This window comes from Erpetoichthys calabaricus, assembly GCF_900747795.2.
Source record: "Erpetoichthys calabaricus chromosome 1 unlocalized genomic scaffold, fErpCal1.3 SUPER_1_unloc_22, whole genome shotgun sequence".
NCBI lineage: Eukaryota > Metazoa > Chordata > Cladistia > Polypteriformes > Polypteridae > Erpetoichthys > Erpetoichthys calabaricus.
The window spans coordinates 4,438,088-4,456,064 of NW_026261588.1; the positions used below are offsets into that span (position 1 = coordinate 4,438,088).

The 17,977-nt window shown below is 39.7% G+C and overlaps 2 protein-coding genes across 50 annotated transcripts in view; both read left to right on the top strand.

Annotated features, from left to right (window-relative positions):
* LOC114669319 (oocyte zinc finger protein XlCOF6-like) overlaps nt 1-5,671 on the top strand; it is a 49,376-nt gene extending 43,705 nt beyond the window's left edge. The window contains exons 4-5 of the mRNA XM_028825541.2: nt 3,914-3,917; nt 4,074-5,671. Of these exons, the coding sequence (XP_028681374.2) occupies nt 3,914-3,917; nt 4,074-4,762 (693 nt within the window). The 3' untranslated portion in view covers nt 4,763-5,671. The remainder of the gene's footprint in view (nt 1-3,913; nt 3,918-4,073) is intronic.
* Nucleotides 1-17,977, top strand: part of LOC114645182 (NACHT, LRR and PYD domains-containing protein 3-like) — a 913,740-nt gene that overhangs the window by 743,323 nt on the left and 152,440 nt on the right. The gene's annotated exons all lie outside the window — the stretch shown is intronic.

Genomic DNA, 17,977 nt, shown 5'->3' on the forward strand with positions numbered 1-17,977 from the left:
TATATATATATGTATATGTATATATGTGTATATATATATATATATATGTATGTATGTATATATATATATATGTATGTATATATATATATGTATATATATGTATATATGTATATATATGTATATATATCGCGTTGGACACTTGGACATAAACCCAGCATATGCCAACTTAAGAAGGACATATGCACTTTAATTTAACGATACACCCCCCCCCCTTTGATCATACTGACTTAGTCACCTCCACCCACTCCCCACTGAATGTGTTGCTATATATTGCCTTTGATTCTTGTAAGTCTAAGCATTATCCTCTGATGAAGACACCTGACAGGGGTTGAAAGCTCAGGAATAAAAACTATTTTATGATACGTGATTCGTTTTTTCTCCCTTTGTGGATCTCCAACTGCATATATATATATATGTGTATATATATGTGTATATATATGTATATATATATGTGTATATATATGTGTGTATATATATATATATATATATATATATATGTATATATATGTGTGTATATATATATATATATATATATATATATATGTATATATGTGTGTATATATGTGTGTATGTATATATATATATATATATATATATATATATATATATATATATATATATATATATATATATATATATATATATATATATATATATATATAATATGTGTGTATATGTATATATATATATGTATATATATGTGTGTATATGTATATATATATATGTATATATATGTGTATATATATATGTATGTATACAACCCCAAATCAGAAAAAGTTGGGACAGTGTGGAAAATGTGAATAAAAAAAGAAAAAAGCAAGTTATAAATTCTCCTCAAATTTTATTTCATTGCAGACAGTATGAACACAAAATAATTCATGTTTTTTTTGTCAACATCATTTGATTTGTAAATAAATATCCATTCTTGCCATTCAGGCTTGCAACACATTTCAAAAAAAGTTGGGATGGGGGCAATTAAGGGGTAGTAATGAGGTATAATAACTAAATAATGATGTGATTTGTAACTGGTGATGTTAACAGTTGATTGCAATCATGATTCCGTACATAAGCAGCATTGAGGAAAGGCCTACTCCTTTAGGAGCAAAGATTTGCAGAGGATCGCCAGTTTTACCACCAAGTGCGGGCAAAAATCTTTTAAATGATGAAGAAAAACATTTCTCAAAGACAGATAGGAAGAGATTTGGGCATTTCTCCCTCTACAGTGCATAACTTAGTGAAAAGAATCAGGGAATCTGGAGAAATTACCGTGCGCAAAGGCCAAGGGCGCAAGCCTAAACTGAATGGCCGTGATCTCCGAGCCCTCAGACGGCACTGCATTAAAAACCGTCATTCATCAATAAATGATATAACTGCGTGGGCTCAGGACTACTTCAGGAAGTCACTCTCAAGCACTACAGTACGTAGTTACATTAGGAAATGCCAGCTAAAACTGTACTGTGCCAAACGGAAGCCCTACATAAATAGTGTCCAGAAGCGTCATCGACTGGGTCTGTCATGGTATGGGGTTGTGTCAGTGCCTTCGGCAAAGGTAACTTGCACTTCTGCGATGGCACCATCAATGCTGAGAAGTATATCTCAGTTTTGGAGGAACAAATGCTGCCTTCAAGACGACGTCTTTTCCAGGGACGCCCATGCTTATTTCAGCAAGACATTGCCAAACCACATACTGCACGCATAACAAAGACATGGCTGCGTAAGAAGAGGGTGCGGATGCTTGACTGGCCTGCCTGCAGCCCTGATTTGTCTCCTATAGAGAATGTTTGGTGCATTTTGAAACGAAAAATGCGTCAACGAAGACCCCGTACTGTTGCGCACCTAAAACGTTGTTTGCAGGAAGAATGGGACAAACTAACACCTGCAACACTTAGTCACTTGATTTCTTCAATGCCTAAACGTCTTTTAAGTGTTGTTAAAAGACAGGGGAACTGTACAAAGTGGCAAATGCTGTACTGTCCCAACTTTTTTTGAAATGTGTTGCAAGCCTGAATGGCAAGAATGGATATTTATTTACAAATGAAATGATGTTGACAAAAAAAACATGAATTATTTTGTGTTCATACTGTCTGCAATGAAATAAAATTTGAGGAGAATTTATAACTTGCTTTTTTTATTCACATTTTCCACACTGTCCCAACTTTTTCTGATTTGGGGTTGTATATATATATACACACACACACACACAGGACTGAGGTTGGTAAACACTCTGCTACTGTGTGGCAGTGCCCTCCTCTCCCACTAGTAAATAACATGGAGGTTTGGGGCAATTTCACTATGCTGTGCCTCTGAAGGTTTGTGGTTCTGGAGGTGTTTCAGAAAGCAGGTTTTGTTATGCGTTGATGGAGACTGGTTGAAGAAAACTCAGTCAGCGTACAGTAATATTGACAATCTTAAGGTTTAGGGTTTCTTTATTGAGTCATGTTTACACAAGAAAACATGAAATTTGCCTTCTCAGTTGCATCTGATAACAGACTGAATGAAATAAAACAAACAAATAGAAGCAAAACAGGTTACGGTAAGGCAGTTAGATAATGCATATTTACACCAAAAAAAAGGTTACAGGATATATATCAACAACCTTAATCATTATCTCCGATATTTCTTATTGAAAAGTTGAATGGCACAAGGAAGAAAGGAAATTCTGCAGCGATTTGTGTGGCTTTTCAAAGCGAATATCCTTCCTGATTTAGTGAACTTTAGTTCTACATGTAATGGATGACTATCATCAGTTTAGATGATTTCCAGTTTCTTTATCATTGCCCTCTGACACACACCAGTCACATCATCTACATCAGCCCCAATAACATTAGCTGCATACTTCGTAATCTGCTGGAGCTTTTTTGAGTTTTGGTTTGTCAGACTATTAACTCTTTTAGGGCGGATGTCGACTTTTGTCGACAGGAGGGGTTGAAGGCGAATGTCGACAAAAGTCGACATCCAGGGATAGGGGGCGACAATCAGCTGAGAAATAAGTGCTGGTTGAATTTAGAGAATGTTTGGTTTTTTTTGTATTAGTATTCCAGTTAAGGTTGTTATCTAGGTAAGTATTTATATGCAGTCACTATTTCTACCTACAATGGGTGAACATACAGATTTCTGTCTCTTAAATTCAAATATAATTTCTTTGGTCTTTTTTACATTCAGAGTGAGAGTGTTTTTATTGCACCAGAGTACCATCCAGTCCACTTGATTTAGATGGTGGCTTTCATCCTTCCCAGATAATCTTTTAAATACACCCGTGTTTTTCTGATCCAGTCCACAAGTTCAAAATGACGCTAATCAGAGAGAAAGTAAATGAGCATCTTGTGCAGAGTTGAGAATTCATTTCATGTGCACTCGTTGCTATCTCTCTGGTGCTAAACTGAGTGAGTTGTGAGCTCTTAGACTGCACAGATGAGATTCGTTAGCCTCCATGTCTCAGGTCGAACAAAAATATAGTGATAGTACAGATATATAGATCATATCACTAACTGCAACTTGGAAATTAATACGGTTTATTTTATTTTTGTTCCTGATCCCCCAACTTCAGAGTGATTAATGTGCTTTTTTTAAATTTTATTAATTTACTAAAATTCTCACAAAATGATGCTTCTTTTCTGGAGGCCTCTATTTTAACTGAAGAAATGAAGCTGAAGACATGGTAGTCTCCAATACAATGATAGGTGAAGATGTATGTTCCACGAATGAATGTAAACATCTATAATTTTATATAATATTTTAAGAATATGATGACAACATGATGATGCCTGTTCTGTAAATTAGTAAAAAAAAAAAAAAAAACATCAACAATAATCTTGCTGATTGTGCCTGTCTCATGTGATCGATTTATTTTACTGTTTAAACTTTTTGGATTATGCTCATGTGTTGAATAGTTGTTCTTTTTTCCATTTTCAAGTCGAGTGTTTTTTTTATGTTCTACTTAAGTGTTATATTTGCTTATGCTTATCAAGTTTCTTCATTAATTAAACCAACATCTATTTAATGTTGTAAGACAATGTCAGTAATAAAGCAGTGGATTAAAAACTAACCTCTTTTATCTTTTAAACTTTATACAGGAATCAAACGTCACTGCTGTTCTGAATGTGGCAAACAGTTTTTACGGAGAAGCCATCTTCAGCGGCACCAAAGAATTCACACCGGAGAGAAGCCGTATTGCTGTTCTGAATGTGGGAAACGATTCTCTGTCAGTAGTTACCTTCAGACACACATGAAAACTCACATCGGTCAGAAGCTGTACTGCTGTTCTGAATGTGGAAAACAATTCTCTGGCAGTAACCATCTTCAGAAACACATTAAAACTCACATAGGAGAGAAGCCGTTTTGCTGTTCTGAATGTGGCAAAACGTTTTCACAGAAAGCCAATCTTCAGAGCCACCAAAGAATTCATACAGGGGAGAAGCCGTTTTGCTGTTTTGAATGTGGCAAAAAATTTTCACGGAGAAGTGATCTTCAGAGCCACCAAAGAATTCACACAGGGGAGAAGCCGTTTTGCTGTTCTGAATGTGGCAAAACGTTTTCACATAGAGCCAATCTTCAGAGCCACCAAAGAATTCACACAGGGGAGAAGCCATTTTGCTGCTCTGCATGTGGCAAAAAGTATTCACAGAGAAGCCATCTTAAGAACCACCAAAGAATTCACACAGGGGAGAAGCCGTTTTGCTGTTTTGAATGTGGCAAAAAGTTTTCACGGAGAAACATTCTTCAGAGCCACCAAAGAATTCACACGGGGAAGAAGCCATATTGATGTCCTGAATGTGGAAACGATTCTTGCACCATAATAGTTTACTGATGCACATTAAAATTTACTCGGGGCAGAAGCAGTATTGCTGCGTTGAATGTGGTAAACAATTCTCTCTCAGTAGCTATCTTTAGAGACGCATTAAAACCCAAGCTGCATTTCTTTTTTTGAATGTTGCAAAAAGTTTTTACAAAGAAGATATCAATGAATTCTCATAAGAGAGAAAAAAAATTACAAAAACTCCCCCAGAGTACAATATGCTAAGCACCAGAAAAAGAATTCACAAAGTTAAATGAAAACAAAAAACAAATTGGGGAAACTACAAGTAACTCCAACTCCAACAGCCTCTTCTAGAAATGAAACTTACCCATGCGTGGCTTATGAGGGGCGAACTACAACCAAAAGCTGAACATCTAATAGCTGCACAAAACAGTGGCTTGGCCACAAGGTAGTTCAGATCATAAATAGAAAACAAATTTCAAAAAATAATCCAAAAATGTCCCTTCTACTAAAGCGAACTGGAAACAGTCACACATGTCATTGCTGGGTGCGAGGTACTGATTGCTGAAGGATTATACACTGCACAACTCAACAAAGTGGCCAGGCTCATTCGCTGGAAACTCTGCATGAAGTACAACTTACCAGCACCAGAAAGACACGGGGAGCACAACTCGGACAGCACAATGGAAAATGAAGAGGTGCAGGTCAGTTGTAGCACAACAATACTGACTGACTAAAAAATAGAGGCCAGAAAACCAGATTTAATAATCAAAGAAAACCAGTCTATGAAATCCTGGCTAACAAAAGTATTAGGTCCTAGTGATTTATCAGTCCTAAGAATAGAGAGGCTAAAAAGTAACAAAATACCAAGAAATGCCGTCTGAGATACGACAAATGAAATATGGGACAAAATAATACAGTTCCTGTTGTTCTTGGATCAACTGGACTGATGAAGAAAAACTTTCAGCCTTTTCAGAACTGCAACAAGAAGCCTTATTAAGAACAATGCAGGTTCTACACTGAGTCCTTGTGGGAAACTTAAGAGAAGGAGAAGTTAAGCATTACAGTGAGACTGTCCTGACTAAAGAGTGAAGTTCACTCCTGTTTTGATAGTAAGCACAATACGAAAATGTGGACAAATGAAACCTGAGAGAAGCTGAATTGCTGTTCTGAACGTGGTAAACAATTCCAGCACAGAAATCCTCTTCTGATGCACATTGAAATTCACGCAGGAGAGAAGTCATATGGGTGTTCTGAATGTGGCAAACAGTTTACATGGAGAAACAACCTTTTGGATGCAACAGCAACATTTATTTGTATTGCACATTTTCATACAAACAGTGTAGCTCAAACTGTTTTACATGTTGAAATTTAAAGGAATATAAAACATAAACAAGATTAAGCAATAATAATATACAGTATGTAATAAAGTAAAAGGTAATGTCAAATGTCTAATAGGACAGAAAAAAAGCAACAGTTCCAGTTCGGCTGAAGAAAAATAATCTGCAGGGGATCCAAGGTAAAACTACTAAAATCCTGCCAGGCCGCCACTGGGCATTCTACCTAACATTCTACATACCTACATGAAGATTTTTTTTTTTTAAATATTTTTATTTTATTAATTTTCATTGTAATGTGGTCGAAGGTTCGAAACAACAGCAGACAAACACAAATTCAAACAAACAACTTCTTTTATTATTTCTTGATCTTTCTTGGTGAGCAGAGACCCACTGCAGAATGCTGACAGTTTGTCACTGACAGCATCCACGTCACAGGAGGCCCTTTGCGGTTTTCCAAGCCGGCTTTTATTTCCTCTTAAGCACGTACACATAGTTATCTCATTTTTGCACCTTTACAAGTAGCCTTCCCTTAGAAGTGGAATGAACTTCTGCTTTTGCTAACTAGGACAGGGTGCGGTCCCTAAAAGCTGATCCACCCTTTATTTATTTCTTTTATTAATCTTATGGCTATTTTATATATTTAGGCTCTAATGCTTAATATCCTTAACTTTCCTTCATCACAATCTCAATGCATTTCATATAATTTAACACACAGAACTCTTATACTTGCAAATACAATATACATATACATTTTCTTATATATATTTTTATACACTCAAATCCACACAGATAGTAATCACCAAGGCGTTTTCTTTAGACTTGTTTACCCAAATATTCATTGCACTAAGGCGTAGTCCCAAAATCTTCTTCCCCTCCCTTGGACTGGGTTAAAAGCCCTCAGCCCAAGATTATTTGTTCAACTTTTATTTAATACATTGATTCAGATTTTTATTATTCCACAGTAATCATTCCATACAAACAGATCAATTTATAACCCAACAAATTTGAAGACAAATCAAACCCCACCCCTGAGATGGAGAGCTTAGCTAAAGGAAAATTGCTTTAAGCTTTTTAATAAGGCAACATTAAACAAAAGAAGGGGAGAAGTAAATATCTATATAAATAAGAGATGGAGAAGGGAGTTAAATGCAATAATAGTTAATTCTCTTATTCTAAAATACATGAAGATTTTGATGATGATGGCCATGTGGACACCTTGGACACCCGCCATTCAATCCGTAAACACGAGGCAGTGTGCTATGTTGATTAGGAGGTGGTGGAGCACATCGTCACCACAGAAGAAATGGAGAAGACAGCAGACAGACTAGTATGGAAGTGCAAAATCCAGAGGAAAATGATAATTCAATGCCCATATAGACTAACTGGGATACAACTAAAATGTAGCTATGATAAAGCCATTTTAAAATAATTTTTTTTTTATTGTTCTACACTATTAATCTGGCGATTTTCTGTTGCTAAAGTATTTTAAATTTTAGGTGTGTAACAGCAAAAGGCCACCTCACCAATTCTTTGCAGATTGGATCTTCATTTGAAGATCTGAGGTTATGACTGGGAGTGTAAGGGGACAGACATTCCAAAATGGAGGACTGGGTGAGATTATTCATGGCTGTGTAAACCACTACAGTCGATCTCCTACTTACAAACAGGTTCATGTTTACAATGTTTCATGTTACAAACAAGATTACAAATAGAATAAATCCTATCCTCCTCTCCTCTCCTCCCAGCAGGTCCGTCACACTACCACCCAACTTCGGCTCCACTTGCTGGGTCTCGCATAGTCCTTTATTTAATCCTTGACCCGGAAGTGCTCCTGTCCTTCAGTCCATGTGATTCAATAGCACTTCCGGGTCAGATGAAAATGAAGATATTTTTCTTCAGCCTGGAAATACTTCTGTTCTTCCGTCCCCGTGACTTGGGAGTACTTCCGGGCTATAGGGAAAATAAAAATCCCTGTCTCTCTGCAGCGTCATACGGTGGCACCCACAGTCCCCAGCAGGGTTGTGAATCCAAACTCCATCTCCCATGATGCCCTGTGGGAATCTGGGACACTTCTGTGCTGCAGGGAGAACTACATCTAGCAGCCTAGATGTGTCGGCTGGGATAAGCCACCAGCCATCCATCACAATATATATATATATAGTGCATCCGGAAAGTATTCCCAGCGCATCACTTTTTCCACATTTTGTTATGTTACAGCCTTATTCCAAAATGGATTAAATTCATTTTTTTCCTCAGAATTCTACACACAACACCCCATAATGACAACCTGTAAGAAGTTTACTTGAGGTTTTTGCAAATTTATTAAAAATCTAAAAACTGAGAAATCCCATGTGCATAAGTATTCACAGCCTTTGCTCAATACTTTGTCGATGCCCCTTTGGCAGCAATTCCAGCCTCAAGTCTTTTTGAATATGATGCCACAAGCTTGGTACACCTATCCTTGGCCAGTTTGGCCCATTCCTCTTTGCAGCACCTCTCAAGCTCCATCAGGTTGGACGGGAAGCGTCAGTGCACAGCCATTTTAAGATCTCTCCAGAGATGTTCAATCGGATTCAAGTCTGGGCTCTGGCTGGGCCACTCAAGGACATTCACAGAGTTGTCCTGAAGCCACTCCTTTGATATCTTGGCTGTGTGCTTAGGGTCGTTGTCCTGCTGAAAGATGAACCGTCGCCCCAGTCTGAGGTCAAGAGCGCTCTGGAGCAGGTTTTCATCCAGGATGTCTCTGTACATTGTTGCAGTCATCTTTCCCTTTATCCTGACTAGTCTCCCAGTCCCTGATGCTGAAAAACATCCCCACAGCATGATGCTGCCACCACCATGCTTCACTGTAGGGATGGTATTGGCCTGGTGATGAGCTGTGCCAGGTTTCCTCCAAACGTGACGCCTGGCATTCACACCAAAGAGTTCAATCTTTGTCTCATCAGACCAGAGAATTTTCTTTCTCATGGTCTGAGAGTCCTTCAGGTGCCTTTTGGCAAACTCCTTGTGCCTTTTACTAAGGAGTGGCTTCCGTCTGGCCACTCTACCATACAGGCCTGATTGGTGAATTGCTGCAGAGATGGTTGTCCTTCTGGAAGGTTCTCCTCTCTCCACAGAGGACCTCTCGAGCTCTGACAGAGTGACCATCGGGTTTTTGGTCACCTCCCTGACTAAGGCCCTTCTCTCCCAGAATCGCTCAGTTTAGATGGCCGGCCAGCTCTAGGAAGAGTCCTGGTGGTTTCGAACTTCTTCCACTTATGGATGATGGAGGCCACTGTGCTCATTGGGACTTTCAAAGCAGCAGAAATTTTTCTGTAACCTTCCCCAGATTTGTGCCTCGAGACAATCTTATCTCGGAGGTCTACAGACAATTCCTTTGACTTCATGCTTGGTTTGTGCTCTGACATGAACTGTCAACTGTGGGACCTTCTATAGACAGGTGTGTGCCTTTCCAAATCATGTCCAGTCAACTGAATTTACCACAGGTGGACTCCAATGAAGCTGCAGAAACATGTTACAAGGCTGTAACATAACAAAATGTGGAAAAAGTGATGTGCTGGGAATACTCGCCAGAGGCGATGCCCCTAACGTTGCGCCGTGGCGGATGTTAGCAGACTTGCTGGCCAACCACAAGCGTTACTTGGTAGGTAACCACCCAAATAATCAGATTGTGACACAGACTACGAATGCCGTGAATGTAATTACCCCGATCTACATGGTGTCAAATAAACGAACCACACGCCGTGGCGCAACGTTAGGGGCATCGCCTCTGGCGCTGACGTCCGAGGTTCGATTCCCGAGAGGGAGTGCGTTAGGGTGTGTATGCCTGATGAGCCCAGAATTAGGGCAAAACACGTGTCGCGTACTCTTTGCATTATTTGACAGTAAACTATTTCAACCATGTATGTATATGTATATATGTATGTATATATGTATATGTATATATGTGTATATGTATATGTATATGTGTATAGAGAGCTGGCCGAGTCTTGGCTATCAAATGAGGATGCCATCAACAGACATTTGGATATAAATCCAGCATATGCAAACTTAAGAAGCACATATTCATAATAAATAAAATCTTTACAACCAATAACCCCCCCCCCCTCCCCCATTCACACTGACTTAAACCCCTGAACCTGTGTAACCTTTTCTATATATTGCCTTTGATTCTTGTAAGTCTAAGCATTATCCTCTGATGAAGGCCCCCTGGTAGGGGCTGAAAGCTCAGGAATAAAAACTACTTTATGATACGTGATTCATTATCTCCCTTTCTGGATCTGCACCTGCAAATATATTTATATATGTATGCAAATAATGCAAAGAGTATGCAACATGTGTTTCACCCTAATTTGGGCTCATCGGGCGTACACACTCTACTGCGAATGGCAGACCAACTACAAGCGTTACCTGGTAGGTAATCACCCACACAATTCAGGTCGTCGAGACTCAGACTACGAATGCAATGAATGTAATATATATCTATCCATATTACTAACCGAGAATGCTAAACCGGATGATGGACGCAGGCACATCCGGCAATGGGCCGTAGCTGCAAAAAGACGTACTGCGCAGGCGCAAAAAGAGTCCGCGAGGGTCGGCTGAGGAGCCAAGAAAGGTGGATAGAAGAGGGCGAGAGAAGCGGATGAGGGGCCGCGAGAGGCAGACAAGACCACAGAAAAAAGGAGTGAGCACAGGAAAAATTGAGAAATGAGGCGCAAAGAGCACCGAAAAAAGGAAACGGCACATAAAAAAGTATTCAAACGCAAGCAAAGCACGAAACACATTGCACACGAAACTAGACCCAAAAAAAAAAAAAAAGAGGCTCGCGCACAACAGCAAGGCACCCCCAAACCCCCCCCCCCCCCCCCCTACAGGCACCGGACGGGACACACACAAAGAGGGGGATTCAACAAGACACAGGAACACAAAAAGAAAGAAGACGCTCGCGCGACAACAATCCTCAACCCCCCCCCACACACACACACACACATCCATAAGAAGTGACACCCAAAGCCACATATTCTAAAGTGAACATCAACACCTTCACACTAGACAGCATAGGTGTCAGCATTGGTGGATCTCCTTACAATAAAGCACTATTAACCGTTCAACTGCAGAAAAAGAAACATATTAACAGTGACTGCGATCCTCCTTATTACTTATCCATATTTCGCATGCTGAGAAAGAAACAAGTCATGAATACACGGTCACGGGTACAAAACGAAAAGGAAAGGATAACAGGAACAAACACACGAACACGAAAGAAACAACAAAATAGACGGCTATGCAGCATAGGTGGATCTCATTACAATAAGGCACTATTAACCGTTCAACCACAGAAAAGGCTCCATATTAACAGTGAGTGCAATTCTCCTTATTACTTATCCATATTTCTAAAAGAAAAAATGTCTCGACTCCAAAAACGCAAAGCTCAACTAAAGCTTCTAACTAACGATGTACCTAAAAGTAAAAACTTTATGAACTGCATTAGATCCTACAATAGTTCATTTGCTTTTGCATATACCGGAGTAAATATCAGGCCACCAAAAGGCAATGGCCCATACTGCTTTCGCATATGTGCACAAATACTGCATCGCATTGGAACAGTGCACCCTGAAACAAATCAACAACGCAAATATGCACAAATCTACATCCTAGATCCACATGACGCAAACTATCAATCAAAGTGCTGCATCGCAACAGGCACGGATTCAAAACGAAACACCTCCCATCTCAGACATACGTTAATGGCAGCGAAGGCTACAACGGGCTTCTCACACAGCACAGGCAAATCGATTACAGCTCCAAAACAACACGTCCCAAATACTACACATGCAACAACGCGCCTCTCAAACGGCACAAGCAAAACATACACCAGGAAAATTCATTCGGATTAATGAATGTCATTTGCAATCATTGTCATTCAGTTCACTTCCCTGAAGAAACAACTGGCAATACAAGTTATACATTTACACGTTGTTGTCAAAAGGGTCAAATTAGACTGCCTTCTTTACATTCATATACTGAATATCTACAGAAGCTTATAACTGACGATGTACCTGAAAGTGAAATCTTTATCAACTACATTAGATCCTACAAATCGGTATCCACTATGAACATTAACGGTGGCACTGCACGTGACATCCGTCTTGAAAAAATGTTGTTTATTGATAAATGTTCAATGGCATGAAGTCACTTACTCAACACCATTCATAAACTTCTACAGACGTTTATGAATAATAATATTCGATTTGAAGGAAAGGTACTTTTATGAGGAGGAGATTTTAGACAGTGATTAGCTATTCTTTCAGATGCCATGCACTCAGCTATTGTTCAGTGCACCTTAAAATATGCAGACAATTGGCATTGCTTTCAAAAGATACAGTTAGTAAAAAAGATACGATGTCCAGAACCAGATCATAACAATTGCTTATTACAACTGAGAGATGGTACACTCACCAATACAGCTGGACTTCAGGCACATATTATTACAATTCCTCAAGCCTTTATCTGCGACAACTTAGTTACAGAGACATTTCGAACAGCAATCTCATTAGACCAAATGCCCCTTTTAACGCAACGCACTATATTATGTCCAAAAAATATTAATATGGAAAACATAAATACCCAAGTCATTGCATTACTTCCTGGAGAGACACAACTCTTTCTAAGCTCTGACAAACTTGACTCTGATCACAACAATAACCATCTTAAATGACCTTACAAGTTCTGAGCTGGAATTACCTTTTACACTTAAACGGCGTGTACAAAGAAATTTTCAAATAAACCTTTACACTGTGCCACACACTTTATTGTTTGCTTTCTATTTGCATCATCTACACCGTCACACTATTCTATATCTCATTCACACATCACACTCTTTGTCATTCCCAACACCAGGGGTTGGCGAGCGAAGCGAGCAGGGGGCGGAGCCCCCTAGTACTAATTAATAAAAGGCAAAGCCCTGACTGACTCACTCACTCATCACTAATTCTCCAACTTCCCGTGTAGGTAGAAGGCTGAAATTTGGCAGGCTCATTCCTTACAGCTTACTTACAAAAGTTAGGCAGGTTTCATTTCGAAATTCTACGCGTAATGGTCATAACTGGAACCTGTTTTTTGTCCATATACTCTAATGGAGGAGGCGGAGTCACGTATCGCGTCATCACGTATTACGCCTCCTACATAATCACGTGAATTAAAAACAAGGAAGAGATTTACAGCACGAGTCAAACGCGGGAACGAAGGTAAATGACGTTAATTTTTGAGTGTCTTTTAATACTGTGTAAGCATACATATTAACACACGTGCAATTAAACGTGTGCATTTACGGGGTGATTTCTCAGGCTTAAAAGCTCACCTTTTATTAAAAAGGTAAATGCAAACTGTTTTCATTCTGAAGGGCACAAACCACGTTAGATTTCAGCCGTTAAACGCGCAAAAATGTCGGTACACCAGATAAATAAGCGCAACATATTATCAGTTAGGGCGGCACGGTGGCGCAGTGGGTAGCGCTTGGGTAACCTGGGGACCTGGGTTCGATTCCTGTGTCTGCGTGGGTTTCCTCCCACAGTCCAAAGACATGCTGGTTAGGTGAATTGGCGGTTCTAGATTGGCCCTAGTGTGTGCTTGGTGTGTGGATGTGTTTGTGTGTGTCCTGCGGTGGGTTGGCTCCCTGCCCAGGATTGGTTCCCTGCCTTGTGCCCTGTGTTGGCTGGGATTGGCTCCAGCAGACCCCTGTGACCCTGTGTTCGGATTCAGCGGGTTGGAAAATGGATGGATGGATATATTATCAGTTGTATTGTATGCTTACAATACACATCCATCCATCCATTTTCCAACCCGCTGAATCCGAACACAGGGTCACAGGGGTCTGCTGGAGCCAATCCCAGCCAACACAGGGCACAAGGCAGGGAACCAATCCTGGGCAGGGTGCCAACCCACCGCAGTACAATACACATAGAAATGTGTTAATCGTTAACTAACATTATCGGATGGTGTTTTTCGACTCGCGCCTTGATTTAAACGATTGCATTTCTTGGTGGGTTTGCATAGCTTATTGTCAATATCTTTACACCTCTTTTTAAGACTTAATTTAAAAAGGTTTTCTTTTCTTCTTAATTAAAATTTAAAAGCAATACTTCACCGCTGCGAAGCCCCTCTAGCGCTGACGTCCGAGGTTCGATTACCGTAAGCGAGTGCAGTGAGTGTGTACCTGATGAGCCAAGAATAAGGGGGAAAGACGTGTCGCGTACTCTTTGCATTATTTGACAGTAAACTATTTTCATCCTTTCTATGATCTGCTTCTCACAACTGAAGGCACTGTGGCTGATGTTACCTCACTTGCTGGCCAACCATAAGCGTTACCTGGTAGGTAACCAGCCACTCACTTCACTCCCTTACGGGAATCGAACCTCGGACGTCAGCGCTACAGGCGAAGCCCCTAAAATTGCGCCATGGCGTGTGGTTCGTTTATTTGACAACATGTAGATCGGGGTAATTACATTCACGGCATTCGTAGTCTGATTCACAATCTGATTGTATGGGTGGTTACCTACCAGGTAACGCTTATAGTTGGCCAGCAAGTCAGGTGGAAGTGATCACTCCAGTGAAGGCAGCTTCACAAAAAAACAGATCCTTAACAAACTGTTATTGGTATATTTTCCCTCAATTTAAAAAGGTTTTCTTTTCTTCTTAATAAAAATTTAAAAGCGGTACTTCGCCGGTGCGAAGCGCGTGGATTTGACCGACTGACACATACAGACATATTCATGAGTGCAGGTACTTCGGAAAGAAAGCACCGTGTAAACGTAAAGTTTAAATTAAGTTCATAGACCTGATCACTGATTCTGTGTTTTAGATTTGTCATGAATTTAGAGATTTCAGAGATCTATTGTCACTTTGACATGAATGAGTCTTTTTCTGTTGATCAGTGTCCATAAAGCCAAATTTAATCATATATTCTTTAAACTTTAAAAACTTCCAAAGTTTTGAATTCACCAAAAATATACCAGAAACACCACAAGAGGCAACGTGAAAGGAACAGGGAGGGTAGTTTGGATCAATTAAATGAACATAATTAGTGGAAAGAAAGATCACAATTTTCAAAATGGCAGTGAGCAAAGTTAATGCAGCAATTAAAATATGTAAAGTTTGACATTTCTCCTGGCACAGCAAAGTTCATTCACTCAAAGTCAGAGTGTAAAATAAGGGCACAAGTAAAGGAAGTCAAACAGACATTATTAAGAAATTCATATTTATTCTGCACAAACCGTATCATAGAGCACAGCATCTCAAGTTAAGAATACAATGAAAATCAACACAACAAAACAGGGGAATGCAAGATCATTTGTGAGATGGACACCTAGAAGAAATGTGCAAAAGTGTAAATATATACTGAACGATAAAATGAAAACTACTGAAGATCAGAGAATATTGAGTATTAAAATTAGAGTCCAGCACCTGAGACACAAGTTATAAATAGAAAAACATCAATATTAATATCATTAAAAATATCAACTCAAATGACAGAGTGGTTAGAGAAATGTCGCTGCTTGAAAAGTCAAATCTTCAGTAGTTGGCTTAAGAGAGTCCATAAGTGATAAAACTTGTGTTAAGACTCTGACATTAATAATACAGAATAGACGTCATGTCACATGGTGGTAAATGTTAAGACTTGGACGTTAATAATTTAGAATAGACGTCATGTCACATGGTAGTAAATGCTCTTTACAATGGCAGCTCTGATTCAGATAAATGCACAGTGATGTTCAAATTTTTCCATATCCATTTTTGTATATTTGTAATAATGAATGGCTTCAAATCTTTACACAAAATGTAATATTAGATGACAGGAATCAGAGTGAATGTGTAACACCATTTATAAGTTGCTGCCTAAGATATTGAAGTAATAAAGTAACCCAACAGCTGTATTGCCGTGTCCAAGGGAATTGTCTCTTTAGTGACTCCTGCAAAGAGCTGAGCAAAGATACCTGATAACAAGACACAGCCAGCCTTACTGAATCTAAACCTCACTATAGGTTGTCACTTATCATGACAGTGAAGTTGTCACCTTAAGGTTTCTAGAAGAACACGGAGTCTTGAGATCGAAGGAAATCTCAGAAGAGATGAAGAAAAATGTAAGTGAAATCAGGAAAGCATTAGCCATTGCTAAGGGTCTGTGACTCCACTACACCACAGTGACAGCCATCCATCCATCCATCCATTTTCCAACCCGCTGAATCCGAACACAGGGTCACGGGGGTCTGCTGGAGCCAATCCCAGCCAACACAGGGCACAAGGCAGGGAACCAATCCTGGGCAGGGTGCCAACCCACCGCAGACAGTGACAGCCATCATCTCCAAAAGTTAAAACATTCAGAAAAGAGCAACATCTTCATAGGAGAAGCTGGCCTGCCAAATGTCCCTGAAGGGCACAGCTATATCTGAGTCAAGAAGTCACAGAGGATTCCAGAAGAAACATCCAAAGACCCTCAGGCCTGTCTACCCTCCTCTAAGGTCAGAGTTCATGACTCTATCAGTACACTGCTGCTGGAGAATGTGAATTTCCCCTTGGGATTAATAAAGTATCTATCTCTCTCTCTGTCTGTCTGTCTGTCTGTCTGTCTGTCTGTCTGTCTGTCTGTCAGATAGATAGATATGAAAGGCTCTATCTATCTATCTATCTATCTATCTATCTATCTATCTATCTATCTATCTATCTATCTATCTATCTATCTATCTATGGTATGAGAGATGAAGAGTAAAAGCAGGACTCATGGGAGAGCAGTAAGATAAAACAACTTTGCTATCCAGGAGCAGCTTTGGTGCTCGTCTCATAACTGCACAGAGTCACCTCAATTATCTTCACGTCTCGTCTAATAAAGACAGACAAGGTCTTTGTGGATGACACAGGTCCCACTAGGTCTGGTGTAAAACTAACACAGCAATCAATGATAAGAACTTCATACCTACAATAAAACATGGGGGTGGTAGTGTGATGAAGAGGATGGCATTGCTGTTGCCTCAGTGTGTGAAGACTTGTCATTATGAACCTTCATTAGGAGAACGGCCAGTTCTCTGTCCTTGACCTGAAGCCAAGGTGTAGCTGGACAACACAGTAGATCAATGCTCCACCACAATAAAGAAATCCTACAGCTGAATGGCTCAGAGGACACCGCGAGTTTCCGAGCCTCGTCGAACTGCTAACGTGTACCTCACAGAAGTGCTGAAATGAAGAGTTTATACTCACAATACTCTGAATGTATCTGACCAGCGGGCTGTCACTCCTCAACAGTAACGTGAAAGTCTGATCTCAAATTATAAATTACAGAGTGTTTAGTTCTTATTACTGGTGCTAAGGTTGCACTAACCAAGTACTGAAACTCTGGGGACAATGACACCTTCACATCAGTCACAGAGGTGTCGGATAAGAACTTTGATCATTAAATAAAGAGAGCAGTGATTTAAAAACTGTATTATGTGTTTCCTTGGCTTCCCTTTTTCTAAAATTGTATTTCTGTGAATGTCAGAGGCCATGCCTTGTGTAAAACACGCAGAAAAAGAAAATACTAGGAAGGGGGTGAATACTTTTACACATCACTTAAAACAAACACTCGTTGGTGACGTATCTTCATTTTACTAAATGCTGAAATGACTGCTTGTTAAACAAATGCAAAATTGTTATATAAAAATCAGGAACTATGTGTAAATGAAGCTTTGTCATGTCATCTGTTATCTGTAACCACCTTGTGCAGTTCAGGGTCCGGGGGTCTATTCAGTCAGAAGTGGGAAGAAACCACAGAGCAACACTGAGATTACAAGAAGATGTCAGCTTTCATGTCAAGTATGTTGTCACTCACTACCTCTGTCACCTACAT